This window comes from Diachasma alloeum, unplaced genomic scaffold (assembly GCF_001412515.2).
Source record: "Diachasma alloeum isolate Michigan unplaced genomic scaffold, Dall2.0 Dall_scaffold_00211, whole genome shotgun sequence".
Taxonomy (NCBI): domain Eukaryota; kingdom Metazoa; phylum Arthropoda; class Insecta; order Hymenoptera; family Braconidae; genus Diachasma; species Diachasma alloeum.
The window spans coordinates 523,274-538,030 of NW_021680376.1; the positions used below are offsets into that span (position 1 = coordinate 523,274).

Consider the following 14,757-nt stretch of genomic DNA (forward strand, 5'->3'; position numbering starts at 1 on the left):
GGACAATGTTGTCACAATTGCGCTTTTCAATTGAAAACAGACATCATCTTTAGAGACATTTGCCATCTTCGAAGACTTCTGCACGCCATTTTTCGAGCCGCTCTTTCATTTGAGCCAAAAAAACCATTCATATCTTGTCTGATATCTGTTCTACAAACTCTGGTCATCAACTCTGGTTTTCAGTTGAAATTGGAATTGTTAATTTACACAATAATAGGATTGCATTGACAATTTTTTCTTAACTCGCAAAAACTTCAAACTATTTGCTATCGATTGGTGATAAAATTTTTTGGAAATAATGAAATAGGGGTGATAACGTCTTTTTTTTCCGGGGTGATTTTTCAGAAATTTATTTTTAAAAAAGTACAAACTAGCAAACGTTTTTTATTAGGTCGCAATTTTTTTCAAAACTTCTTTAATGAGAAAAAAAATAAAAATTTGGAATATCTATACATGAGGGGCTAATTGATCGGATCTATCATTTGCGCTATAGTAGGACACATGGCGCCATCTCTAAGTATTATCGATTGCAAATAAAATGAATGCAATTTCTACTCTACCGACACTTTTTGACCGACCGCAAGGACCGTGCACAGATGTGGTTGTGTACAGTTGTTTCCTCACATTTTTCACAAATCTGCGGACAGCCGTAGATGTGTACAGTTGCGGAAGTACGAACGGCCAATTTCTTATGATCGAGAAAAATTCTAGTCGACTTTATCCCTCGTAAAACGAATCCATAAAAGCCATCTCCGTAACATGAGATTTCCCCGGAAATCATTCATGAATAATTTCCTATTAAAATCTCGCGCACAAAGGGTAGATTGCAAATCCCCACTAAAAATTATGTTCAGTAAACTAAAGTTCAAAACTTGGCGTATATGATTTGAATTTCTATCACTCACAAAAAAAAAATTTCGTGCTTTTCTCCAAAAAACCTTTTCATAAAATTGTTCATTTAATGCAGTTCCTAAAAATCTTGACCCCCTACCCATAAAAAAATTCATTCATTATTTATTTGTTTTAAAAAAATGGTAAAATATAAAATATAAAAAAATATATACAAAATATATACAAATATATATAAAACATATATTCCATATATTTTTCTTATATAAATTGAGCCAAGTCAATATATTGTTTTATATATTTTTCAAAATATAAATTTTTCCGTGTGGGCCCTATTTTCACTAATCAGGAAAAGATGAAAAATAATATCGAAGGTCGATACTTCATAGATCATTTGAGGTAAAGGTTTCATTGCCCCCACCTCTCCGCGCTACCATTTCGCTAATGTGTCAGTTGTGTCAGTCGCGCACGTGGTTCGACTCCGACAGGACGTGTCTCTCCTTCCCGCGCACTTTCAACACGAATATACCACCGGTGCGATACCCGTCAAGCAAATGACTTCTAAAAAATCGAAAGGCACTCGAAATAAAATCGTTCACAAGTCGTAAAATCGCGATCACTAAATCAATGAAATTAATAATCGCGATGACGAGAATAAAACCGTGAAATTCGTGAAATTCAGACGGCGATCGAGTGAAATCGCGAGGTAGACTCCATCCCATAATACATTTATTTCTCGTCTCGAGTCCGAACTCTCGCTTTCACTGTTAATCCATCGCCCCGGGGGAACCTCTTCCGTTTGGTTTCCATTCTTTCGAATGTGATGCAACACCACTCGCTGAGTAATACCTCAATTCCCGTGCTCAATTTTATTTCTTATGGGTTTAAAGAGTCAGCGAAATACCGCAGCAAGTGCATTGACTCGAATTCTCCAGTGAACAGGGGAAAATAAAGAGTGAACACTGGAGATCAATAATTCAGGTAATGGTGAGGGTTGAGGTGCACGGGTGGTGGATTTTTTCGTTTCAATGTCAAGGGTGTTCCGAGAGTTTCGTGACTGTGTATTGATTTTCAGTGAGAATTACAGGTGCATATGGGGCTTCTGGGGCTTTGAGGGGGGAAATCAATAGGGAATGACAGGGTCTTGGCGGGTCGTGTTGGGGTGGCTCGGTGTGCTCCCTGGTCAGGGGCGGATTCAAGGGGTGATGCGAGGGGATATGATTAATTGTCCTATTGTGGTTTCATCCAACAATTTTTATGTTCATATATTCATAAAATACATTTATTTTATTATTTATATTTTTTTGGCTTCATGTTCTATATTACGTGTTTTATAAATATATTTATAAAACGGGCTGTTTTGCTTTCCAATGGTTTCTTCAAATGTCATGTTTCAAATTCATTCAAGTATATGCAAATAAAATTTTTCTATTACCATTTTATCGAAGGGCTGAGGGAAGAGATAGAACAGTAAAAAAGAGAATCCGTCGTATAGAAGAAAGGGATAATAAGAATAATGATGATGATAACATTCAACTAATCTTATTCAATTTATTAAAATGAAATGAACAATGAATTATACGTGATGGAACGTATCTCAATATCTCCAGCACATCATATTCTCAATTAATCATTCGAAGATGATGAATACAAACCTCCTGACCCCTCAATTGAGTGAAAGTTGACATCGAATAAAAAACATAACATTGAAATCACATGTTTGCGCATTGCCGTCACGCCTGTGCGTGCCAGACTGTCCGATTATCCTCTATTTTCTCCACACAGAGAATGCTAGCCACGAATTTCAAAAAAACCTGCGAAATACATAATTTCCAATAGCGTCTGCGTCACGCACTCGTTTGCGTACATCTTTTTTCCTCGTGGATGAAAAAAATTAATCACCGGGTTATTGCAATGATACAGGCGCACATTACAAACATCAACGTCAATTCTTCGCGATTGTCGATCTGACGAAAAAGAGGTAAAGAGCATTGTCAGGTACCGAGATTTCACTTGATTGTTAGTGTCAAACAACTGCTTGGGTTCTTCATTACATTTCTCATTTTCCATAAATAGAATGTAATGTTCTGGCTGACGGCCGCTACTATTTTTAACTCGTCACCGCAAATTAGTGGTTTTCGGTGATAATTTTGTTATTCTTACAACGAGAAAAATAAGTCTTTGAAGCAGTAGTTCTTTACTTATATTAAGTCATTGACAGGAAAATATCTCGCGCTTAGAAAAGATACGTTTTGTCAAGCGATTTTGTGTTTGTCGGAAGCGATTCAAGTTGTTTTTGCATTAACATATTTTGGATTTGAGACTTCAAAACTATTCAATAAATTGATTCAACTAGAATTGTTTTGAGAAATCACTTTCTTGTGTAAAAAATTATTCTCGTCTTCGGGACAAGGACAAAATCTCTTGGGGAAAGTTTTTTCTTTCTCTGTGCAAGATATTCTCTTCTTGTCAATTTTCGAGCCATGATTTTCTTGATGCAAGTGAAAACGTTCTTATCGAAGAACTTTTTTTTTCTCTGTATAGACTCATTCGAGATTTTAATGATATGACCCTCGTTCGAGAGGAGATTAATAGAATTATGCAATGGTTATTTGTGAAGAATGAAGTACTTCATTTGAAATTCGCACGGAGTCAATTGAGAGGACAAGTAGACTTCGCTCATTTTGAATACAAAGGAGAATTATTTGTACTGTGCCTCGAGGTATCGAGATGACGTGGGGGTTTTTAATCGTCGTTTTCAATTAAATAGTCGAAGAAAAATGGCGAAAAATGTGAAGTTCCTCTTTCTTATGAATAAATAATGGGAATTGTTTAAACATCTGGAAACAAAAAAGAATTTTGAGGGAACACAAATTATTGCGCTTTAATTATTTATAAACAACGGTTTCAATTTGATAATAATTGCGAAAATTCAATTTTTACTTCAAAAAGTTCAAATAAGAAAATTATTTGAAAATATTTAGTGCTAAATCGAGCTTCAGTGAGTATTTTTTTAATCATCAAACTGCAATGAAATTGAATTGACTGAAAAAATGAATAAATAAATAAATAAATTTAATTTAAAAATATATTTAAAAAATGATATTATTTATAACAATAATAATAATGTTCGTATAATAATATCATTTGTTATTTGTAATCAATAATTTATTTATTATAAACAAATTATTCATAATAAATTTATTTTTTATAAATATTTTTTCCAAAAATTGAAATATTATGCATAAAAATTGAAATTAATCTGAATATAAAAGTGAATATCACTATGACCGCGACTCTTGCAAAAAAATCATACAAAAACCTTCGATTAAGATTGACCTCCCAAGGTAATAGCACAGAGTGTGTTTAATTCACCAGAAAAGAGGACAATTGTGAAAAAATTGAAGGTGTTTCAATAAGTGACTCGTTGATTTTTTGAAAAGGTACTAGAAATGACCGAGCACGTTACCCGATAATTACATAACTATTGGCTGGCTTTCTATTCGCACACACCTTTTGAAATGACGCAAGTTGCGTACATGTGTACCAATGGGGCCCATGCCGAGCCTGAAATACCGGTAATGGATGATATTTGTGTGTGTTCTTTTCACATTGACTCACCGGCTAGCTGGTTCATTCACAACTCGTTGTGTTTTGTAGTTAAGTGGCATTAGGCTCGTACTTGCACTCCCTTGCAAGGAGTTTGATGACATGAGGCGTGAGGCAATCGGACTCAATATGGAGAGGACGATGAACAAATTTCAAACGAGTTGACATTACTGCGACGATTTTTTTAAAATTATTCAGCTTGAAAATCTTGAAATTTAAGATTATATATAGCCCCTCATACAGCCCCTGTGAGGAAATAGTCGAAGATTGCAATTATTCAAGATGATGGCAGTGTCTTCAGGACGATCAAACGATGAACAAACGATTCCTTAAGAGAAGCAAATAAAACAAAGACTTTTCATATGTATGAGGGGCTATATATAGCCCCTCGTGTCTCAATTTCCGACAATTGCGGAGCGATCGGAACTGGTGAAGATTGTAAACCAGGAAAATATGTAAACATACTTTCCTTGTCAACACGTTCCATTATCGGAGCCTGATAACGCCTGAATTTGTCGTAGGTCACAGTTGGCAATCTCAAGGTATTTTGGCCGTTTTTTTGTTGCATTCCTCTTGAACATTTGTGTTTAAACGTCAGAGCTTCAATTTAAGTTTTATTCAAGCCTAGATTACCAGAAATTTTGCAATAGTTGTAGTGCCTAAGCTTTAAATTTTATTTGAAAAAGTTATTTTAATCTACAGAAAAATTTAGGAAAGTTTAGTAGAAAAGTTAGTAATTAAAGCATAATAAGCATAATTATTCTTATTCTTATGATGATAGTTATTATTAGATTATTGTTGGCGTTCCAAATTTTCTGTTTGGAAGGAGATTATCACGATGACAAATAGAATCTATTAAATGACGATAATTTTAAGGTGATGAGCCGGGCCCGGGACTTCGTGTCACTACGATTGTTGATAACAATTGAATGATTGTTGATAACAATCGTAGTGGCACAAAGTCCTGGGCTCTGGTGATGAGAAATGCAAACAGATTATTTTGAAATCTATCTCGCTCAGTAGATCGAGTTTATTTTCATGCGTGACCCGGACAACCTCAGCTATCTGCACTGATACAAAATTAATAAATATTCAGTGACATTTTTTCTTCGCAGATGCACTCGAAGTTTCTTATCAAAGTTTCTTATTGCAGTTTCGTCGTAAAAACCGCAATGTTGTGATCGTGGTATGAAGATTTTTCGACCCTGAGTGTTATCGAATCTTCTAGAAATATTTATTCTATATCTTTTATTTCAGTTGTGGAATAGTATCGGAACGGCCTTTGGAATTAAAAATAGTGGATGTTGTGTCTTCATTTGTTGAAAATATTTTCAGAGACTTTGAAATGAAAAAAAACCCCATTTGACTTCAATAAATTCCATCTTTTAATTTTTTAAGATAATTTTTTTATTTGTATGATTTTTCTCATTGCTAAACAAATCATCTGGACAGACTATTTTTTTAGAGTGATATTTCCATCAGTTTATCATAGAATATCACTCAACACCAACAAGGAAGTTTGAATAAAAACTCAGGAATACATTCATCCTTCAATTTCCCTTCGAAATTGTAAAACTTTGATGTTTACGAATGTTACAGAAATGGAAAAGAATCAATCGACAATGTCAACATCAGAGCCCGCGCCAACGGCACCGCCGCCCTCACCCACAGCACTTCCACCTTCCTACGAGGAAGCCATTGCCCAGTCGATGGGGATGACAAACCCATCGATCAACGGCACACCATATCTGCAAAGTAATTCCACGGTATCCGTGTCCACTCCATGTAAGTGTTTCCTATCAAGTCAATATTTGTGCGCCATAATTCTTTGGGAGATGAGTTTCTATTTTAGTTGTGGAATACTTAAAACGAAAATCATTGACGGAATCTTGTTCATGCGAAAAAAAATTTCTTGGTGGAATGCGGGGAAAACTTTGCATCATGAATTCACAGCCAAAGGAGATGAAAGGAGTTGAAGGTGATTGGCAGGTGTGGGCGCCGCCATCTTGTTTGGATGCCCCCTCCCTCTGCCACAACTGGAGCTGAAGATGGCGACGCTACCACCTCGCATTTTCAAACATTTCTTAAAATTATTTGTCCTCTCAAGATCACTCCAAACTCACTCCATCAGGTTTCTATAAAATGAACAAATTTTTTGAGCGGTCTTCCAGATTTTTCCGTTCCCTTTTGGCTGAGAATTCCCGGCGCCAAGTTTTTTCCGCATTTCAGCAGTTTTTCCTCACTTCCGAGGACTCTTAAAGTCATCAAATGCAACGAATAAAATTGTATTGAACTTATTTTTGTGTTGTTACAATTTAACAGTAATATTATAGTCAAATTCCTCGTCCAAAAATTAACAATTCGTGAATAACGACACCCCCGGTCCTTCCGGCACGCAGCAAATCATCACTTGACGTTCGACGCTCGTAAAGCTTCCTTCATTACCTTCAATTTACGATCTTGCTTTATAATCCCCAGTTCATCGAATTACATTAGCATCGATTCACCTGCCCGAAAACAATTTAATCACGTAATATCGCACGTTTCAAGTGTTAACAATCTCCCAGTCCATGAACAATAGCAGCTCCATCGCCCCCATAAATCCCCATAAAAACAACTTCATTATTTCCCTTCAACGAGATATGATTAAAGCGTAAAAACGGATGGCTGAAAAATCCACGTGACACAAAGGCGCGATCAATCGGTTCTATCGTGCTTAAAAATCTGTGACAGGGTCCTGTCACACTCGAGTCTGTATATCACTGTTTCCGTGTGACGTATCGCACTGGAGATAACACGAGTTATCTTCGTACCACCGATATTGAACTTTTCGCCTTCGTCAGCGATAGCCGACAGCTCTCGTGAATTTTTTTTTTGTGAATTATCTCGCGATGTGGGTAATCGGTCACTCATGTTTATTGAATATGTTTATTATACTGGGAGAATATTTTTTTTCGTAACTTGATTTTGTGATTTTACTGTGAAAAAAAATACTTTTTTAATTGCACCTGTTTTTTTATGCCCTACAATCATATCAATTAATCAAGCGACAAATTTTCCGAGAAAACAAACCAATCAAAAACCATTCAACCTAAATCCAACCGTCACTTCCGAATATCCCCAGAACAAAAGAATTGTTGCATCACAGTTTACGACTTCCATCCCTGGGTTACTGTCCCTGCATGCGCTTCCTCCACCACTACCGGTGATCAAATCGACTTCCTCAGGCACTTGAATTTTTTTACAACCCCCAGTGCCCCATAAAAAACATAAAAAAGTGTAGAATGAGGGTGACAAGAATGGAGATCGTTGGATATTTTTTTGCGTGGCCCATTGTTGTCCTCGAATGAGTGTCGTAAAGTTAAATGACAGCTCGTTGGCAGTGTCAAGTCGAATTGGTATTCACGTCGTTAACAATGCCAGCCAGTGGCATTGGTACCACTAATGTGTGGAATAAGAAATTTGCAAGGAGCTCAGTCCTCCCTAATTTCCCGATTCCCCCATTCTATTCGTAGCCCATAGACAGCTGAACGAAAAGAATCCGCTCGTCAACCCCCATATAACCCACATAGAATCTTTAATGTGACCCTCATGGCCCTCATTATAACCCTCGTGGCCCTTATTTTCATCCTCGTGACCCTTATTCTGACCCTTAGTTTCTGACCCTTAATTTTAGATCTCCACGACCCTTATTTGAACCCTTACTCTGACCCTTGCGACTCTTGATTGAATCCTTGTGGCCCTTATTTAGATCCTTGCATAAGGGTCACCCTAGGTCACCCTTATTTAGACCCTTAATCTGACCTTGTGACCCTTATGCTGACCCTCACGAGCCTTACTTTAACCCTCGTGACCCTTGTTTTGACCCTCACCACTCTTTCTTCAACCCTTCTGACCCTTAATTTTCAAGTACCGAATTTTTATCACCAAAAATCGATTTGGATTTTTATAATATAGAGATATTTTCTAACAATTGATCCAAAATCAGATGTTTTTGAAACCTATTATTTCGGTTATGACGTCAGAAAGTGGCACAAGTAATGCTGCACTGAAAATATTAATGAATTATTTTAATAAACTCGATAAAAATTAATTAAAAAATCATGCAAATTCCCTATTGCTTTCATTTCCAGCTGTCCAACCCACGGTGCACATGCCCAGGCCACATCAACCCGATGTTACTGATGGGTGTGATACACAGTTTGCACCTCCGTCGTATGCAATTACCTCGGAGTTGAGGGTCATCAGGGGTCGGGCCGCGTATGTGTTGGCTCCAGGACCTTTGAAGATGCAGTGCCCCTCGTGTATGGCGGACATCAAGACATCTACCGTTTCGGATCATCAGCCTATGGCGCATGTCTGCTGTCTCATTCTCTGTGTTATCGGGTAATATTTCAATTTTTATTTTTCAAGGACATTATTTCACCGGACAATAAAATTTGATAGGAAATTAGAATGGGCGAAAAAATAGGGCACAAAAAAAACTCATTCATTATTTCATTCTATCTAAACAAAAATTAAAATGTTTATGTCACTTTTTCACTGAAGTTTCGTTACATGCGACCATTATTTTTTTTCTTGTCATATATACCCTATTCTAGTTTTTACATATTTGCGGTTTCATGGGTCGATTTCTTCTTCATGTCGCATTGTACCCCAGAAGCTGTACCCCACGTACCGCGTCCATCGACCGAACTTCATCGCAGAATGTTTTCCTAACACTTTTCCAATGATTCTCGTTGTCTAGACGTCCGCTCGACGGTTTCCGAAAGATTAAAAAAATCCAATTGCCCCACCGGACTCGAACCCGCGCCGCACGGGCCCCGCCGTCCGGCCGAGCGATTTAACCACTTCGGCCACCGTCGCCAAGAACACGCTACCGATAAAAAAACCCTGTTAAATTTTTGTTTCAATCTCAATTTCAACATTTTACGATTCTGGGGCGAATTTTCGATTGAGCAATGAAGCCTAATTTTTCCTTAATTATTTCAGATGTTGTCTGTGTTCGTGTCTACCCTACTGTATGACTTTCTTCATGAAAGTTCACCATTTTTGCCCCCGATGTAGAATATACATCGGCACATGGAAAGGCTTCGAGCCCTCACAAAGACTCATTGCGCTAAGAGTTTGAAATTCCCAGGCTCTGGGAATGAATTCAACAATAACGAGCGACAAGTCGCGACGATTCTCACGCAGATTATTATATCAGTGAGATGCGATTTTTCTCAAATAAAAACATTAAGTGGTATTCGTGTCAGGATACACCTCGAGGACGATCATTTGTCGCATCTAAGTCGCTGTTGTTGACAGACGACGGGAGGAAACAAACTTTTCTAATTTCGAATAATTTCTATTGTTTTTTAAAAGGACTTTTTACTGTTGTTAGTGTTTTTTTTATGTTTGTTGGTAAGTTATTCTATCAAAAAGAGCCAAGTCTTCCCAAATATTGTCGAAGGGAGTTATTTTCTTCGGATAAAAATGAAGATTATGATTTGTATCGTAAAACATCGAGGGATGTTGAAAAATGTTGTTATAAGAGATTATCCAATGATATTCAATCCTCGCCTTTCAAATCTATTCCTAAATATTGAACCATCAATGTTAAATGTGTGAAGAGTAATATCTGTTCTACAGATATTTTATGTCACCGTAAAAATATATGAATAAAAAATATTTTATGTCACTGTAAAAATATATGACTGTATGTAAGGTGTAATAAATACACATTAGTTATATATGGTCGATGAAAAAATTTGACGTCATTTTATTTCTTCCTTACAAGATAAAATTGAAATAGTGACCTAATATCAATAATCGACTCCATCATCCCCAATTAATCCCCGAATGCCAATCGAATCGATTGCATCACTTCTTAAGACTTAAGTAACGACTCTCGATTTATATAAAGTCAAAAAATTCCTTAGATAGAGTTCAACGAGTAATACTGCAGAGATTACGCTATTATTCAGTTTTATCGTGAAATTTTGGCACTAGACTACGGCGTCGGGCACTAAATTCTAAAATAAGTTTGGGTTATGGGGGAGAAATTGCTGCTGCAACACCGACGAGAATTTTGTGTCGATGGGTTTCGTTGTGTCGTAGAGAGCTGGGGCATCACAAAGAATGGCAAATGTACCGGCTATTGATGCTATCGCGAAAATCCAGAGAAATAGACGATCCAAAACCATTGCAACGAATCCCCAATCTTGATCTTCCTGGAATAGAGAATTGACAATTTAGGTTTGAATTTAGAGATATTGCATGCAGGAAAATAATTTTTTTCTATGAAAAATGAGAAATATGAATAAGAACTCATCCCAAAGCAAATTCAAGAATTTTCAAATTTTTTTTTCTAGGATTTCATGAGAAACCAACGAAAATACAGCAGAAAACCTTCAAAATTTATGTCCCGGAGTTTCTGTAAAAAAATCAAGATCGATTGAATTTTACTGAACAAAATTATGGGATTGAATTGACTATGTGATCCTGCAACACCGCGAAAGAAAATGTGACGAAGCTGTCACGAGATGAATTTGTTTCGGGATGAGTTGTCATGACATGAACTTGTGAGATACAACTCGAAATGAATTAATCGGATGCCCACCGCATTGAATTCATCCTGCCGTTGAATGTGATGCTGTATAAACATGACATTGTGCAGTGCCTTCTCCAACTCAAAAGGATACTTCTTCTTCGGAGCAACGTCGCTCATAGATTCATCGAGCCCCGACATGACCGTGGGAAGCCCATTGTACGCGCCCATTCCCTGCTCAAGACTCCCAAGAAATCGGTTAGTCGCTGACGTCTGATGAAGTCCGTTGCATCCTGCCAACAAAAATTGACATTGATGATTTCTCAAGAATTTATAAAAAATTCTGGTGGTTGAACGATGATGACAAACATATGAGAGAACTGATAATTCATGAGGAATTATTTAAACGATTGTCATGACTGGTTTTTAAAATAAAAACCTGGTTTAAAAATCCCTAAAATGATGAACGATCTCACCTGGTCGATGCCTGACAGACTCCGGCGAGCTCATGACCGAGGGTGATCTCATAGCCGCCGATATAGCGTCCTCAAATTTCGTTTTCTTCCCCGGTTTACCCCTTCCATATATTTTATGGGCCGCAAGATCATTGAGCAAATCATCAGGCACCCGCATCAGCAACAGTTTTGGTAATCTTCGTATGAATATCTTCCTGATCCACGGCGCCATTTTGTGAGTACTTGGCTTGCGATAATGAACGTTCAATATTATAATAGTAACGACAACTGATAGCCCCACCAACACCATCGTAAAGAGAAGATATTTGCCGAGAAGAGGTAATGCCAATGAGGTTGAGGGTATAATCTCGGAAATGAGAAGGAAGAACATTGTTTGGGACAGGAGAATGTTGATGCAGAGGGCGATTTTCTCGCCGGAATCGGCTGGCAGGTAGAAAGCCAAGATCGACAGCCATGAGATGCTGACGCAGGGGATTATGAGATTGACTGTGTAGAAGAGAGTCTTTCGGCGGAGGGAGATGTTGAAGAAGATGTCGGGATAGGGTTGCAAGCAGCAGGGGTAGAACTTCTCGTGTCGTTCGGCTGGGACTCCTAGGATGTCCCACTCGACGCTCGGGTAGTATTCACGGAGGTCTATTCCGACGTCTACTTTGTTGCCCCCTTTCTGATTGATGTGCTTCAAGTCGATCTGAAAAGCGAGTGGACAGCATCATTTCATCAGATTCGAAGGTCGCTGTCAGGTAGGAGGTGAAGGAGACTACCTGGAAGCCGTCGTAGGTCCACGAGCCGAACTTCATGAAGCAAGTCTGCTGGTCAAACGGAAAGTAACGCACATCAATCTCGCATGAAGACTTGAAGATTGCTGGAGGGGTCCACACCACTCGTCCAGTGTGATGCAGAACAGCTTTTGTCATCGTTGTTATTCCGTATTCACCGTCCGCACTTGGTGAGTCATGGTATAATTAAAGTAATCTAGTTACAAATCAGTGCTTCAGAACTTTATGGATTTTCATTTGTAATTGAGATTTAGCTCACTTGTTGTAGAGGACAATGTCGGGGAGCCATATGTGTTCACTGGGGACGTAGAGTTCGGTAACTCCGCCGTATTCTGAGGGATCCCAGCGGAACTTGTGGTCCTCCCATTCCTGGAATCATCAAGGTGAAATGGGCGAGAGGTTGTTGGGGGGGTAAGTGATACGATTGTCATTAGATGTTTTGTGACATCCTAGATTTCAAAAGATTACATGATAACTGAACCAGAAGCTAAGTCCACTTGGATTGTTTGATCATTTAGTGGCCGAGTGGTCAAACTTTCAAAGGACATAGTTCTGCAGAGAGATCACAGCTGAAGAAGGTCTTTACAAAATTTCTGCTATCTCTCTTAAATTGCGAGGTTTCAGAAGAAATCCCTGCAACAAGCTAAGTCGGCTTAGACTTTTTCTCCTTCAAGTAGGGAAGTGATCAAACTTGACTTCAGGCAATAGAAAAATAGCAAATTTTTCTGGAGGGTATGTTGTTTAAAGACAGATTAAAGCTACAATGAAAGTCTCCATGAAAATTTGGCCATGAAACTTTTCGGTTTAAAGATAACAATATCTTCCTGAAGACTTGGTTTTGTCGTCCTAGATTCCAAAAGATTACTTGATAACTGAACCGGAAGCTAAGTCGACTTAGATTGTTTGATCATTTAGTGGTCGAGTAGTCAAACTTTCAAAGGAAATAGTTCTGCAGAGAGATCACAGCTGAAGGAGGTCTTTACAAAAATTCTGCTATCTCTCTTAAATTTCGAGGCTTCAGAAGAAATCCTTGCAACAAGCTAAGTCGGCTTAGACTGTTTCTCCTTTAAGTAGTGAAGTGATCAAACTGTCGTTCTTGCGATAGGAAAAGAGCAAAATTTTCTTGAGGATATCTTCCATAGAGACAGATTAAATCTACAGCGAACATCTGCATACAAATTCGATCATTTCTGTCGCACTCCCAGACATTCAAGGAAACCTCAACAAGCTAAATCGACTCAGATCGCTTGACCCTTTCTCTGCTGCTCGAATTGGTGTCTTAAACATTCTCCTAAATGACAGCATCAACATAAAACATCCCATGACAATCAATTCGTAATTGTAAGATGTCAGCAACAGCCTTACGTGATCCAGCCAGACGTTGGTCGTAAGAATTTGATCCTTCAGGTTCTGAAAGCAAGAAAACCATTTAAGTCGATGATTGAATGATAATTAAAATAAGACCAACACAAGCATACCAGATCAATGAGCTGCGACAGCCTCAACCCCAGCTTAACAACAACAATATCCGTATTATTGGATACAGGTCTAATGAGCCTATTATAATTCGACAAAAGATCATCGTAAAGTCTCTTGGCATCGGGATTCCCCCAGCAAATGCCAACAATTCCCATCAGAATGAATACTTCCATTTTCATCATCGCACGTACTTCACTCGGCGGTTATTTTCCCAATCAACAAGCCAGACAATACTCCCCCGATTGAACGAGATGCGCACAACTTCCACTATTTATAGTTCAAGTGGCGTGCCCTCAGCATAAAATTATGAACCGCTTGATTCTGTCCACTCATCAAAATTCCATCTCTGTTATACAAATCAGATTGCATTCAAAGTGCTGTCTGCATGATCGGTTGGTCCTATTGATGGAATCTTCACCCGTCGGCACTCGGTGAGTCGTCTCTTCCCAGACCTGTTGCTCGATCACGATTTGGCAATTATTTCCTGACTTGTTGCGATAAAAATAACATTGATTTCACTTATCGCGGAGATCATTAGCACTCAGTGACTATTCTCTTTTCCGATAGCTGTTGTTTCACACTTGCACGCAACTCTCATCACAACAGCTTCTCTCTCTCCTATCGTAAACGGTCTCGACAATCGTCGGCAATTTTTAACTCTGGATTTCTGATGATTCCAGTAAAATTGGGTTGATGTTCTAACGCATTGGGGATAAAGCGTAGATAAACACAAACGGAAATGACATTCGCTGGCTGCGCGGCCGGTGGACCACTGCTGAGGGTGGGTGAGGGTAACGCGCCAGCCCTCTAGACACTCACCCCCTTCGCTCGGGTGGGGGAATGATCGATACACGCCTGCGTATTTTCTATATTTCTGTTTTGCGTGCACGCGCAGACTCCGATCGTTGGTCCAGGGGCTACATCTTGGGTTACGTGTATGATATTTTCAATGTTTTATACATTCTTCACCTTTCTGCTGAAGCCATTGCCCTATTTACTGTTGACCTACGTGAAGGTTTGTTTGGAAATACAAAAA

General features: G+C 38.4%; 2 protein-coding genes across 4 annotated transcripts; one reads left to right on the plus strand and one right to left on the minus strand.

Moving 5' to 3' along the window:
* The first annotated feature begins 1,324 nt into the window (after window positions 1-1,324).
* On the plus strand, window positions 1,325-10,210 carry LOC107036784 (lipopolysaccharide-induced tumor necrosis factor-alpha factor). Of its 3 annotated transcripts, none has more exons than XM_015254950.1 (4): window positions 1,325-1,830; window positions 6,058-6,243; window positions 8,592-8,844; window positions 9,451-10,210. In XM_015254950.1, the coding sequence occupies exons 2-4, from the start codon at window positions 6,060-6,062 to the stop codon at window positions 9,587-9,589; spliced, it is 576 nt and encodes a 191-aa protein (XP_015110436.1). In that variant the 5' UTR covers window positions 1,325-1,830; window positions 6,058-6,059; the 3' UTR covers window positions 9,590-10,210. The 3 variants fall into 3 exon arrangements, with proteins under 3 accessions (XP_015110436.1, XP_015110437.1, XP_015110438.1); XM_015254951.1 differs by lacking the exon at window positions 1,325-1,830 and adding an exon at window positions 4,149-5,000; XM_015254952.1 differs by lacking the exon at window positions 1,325-1,830 and adding an exon at window positions 5,579-5,644.
* On the minus strand, window positions 10,204-14,482 carry LOC107036783 (acetylcholine receptor subunit alpha-L1). The gene is made up of 7 exons (XM_015254948.1): window positions 13,721-14,482; window positions 13,608-13,652; window positions 12,502-12,611; window positions 12,228-12,408; window positions 11,467-12,154; window positions 11,063-11,283; window positions 10,204-10,673 (listed from the first exon to the last, which is right to left on the minus strand). Exons 1-7 carry the CDS (start codon window positions 13,901-13,903, stop codon window positions 10,476-10,478), a joined length of 1,626 nt encoding a protein of 541 aa, XP_015110434.1. The 5' UTR covers window positions 13,904-14,482; the 3' UTR covers window positions 10,204-10,475.
* Between the last annotated feature and the right edge of the window lie 275 nt (window positions 14,483-14,757).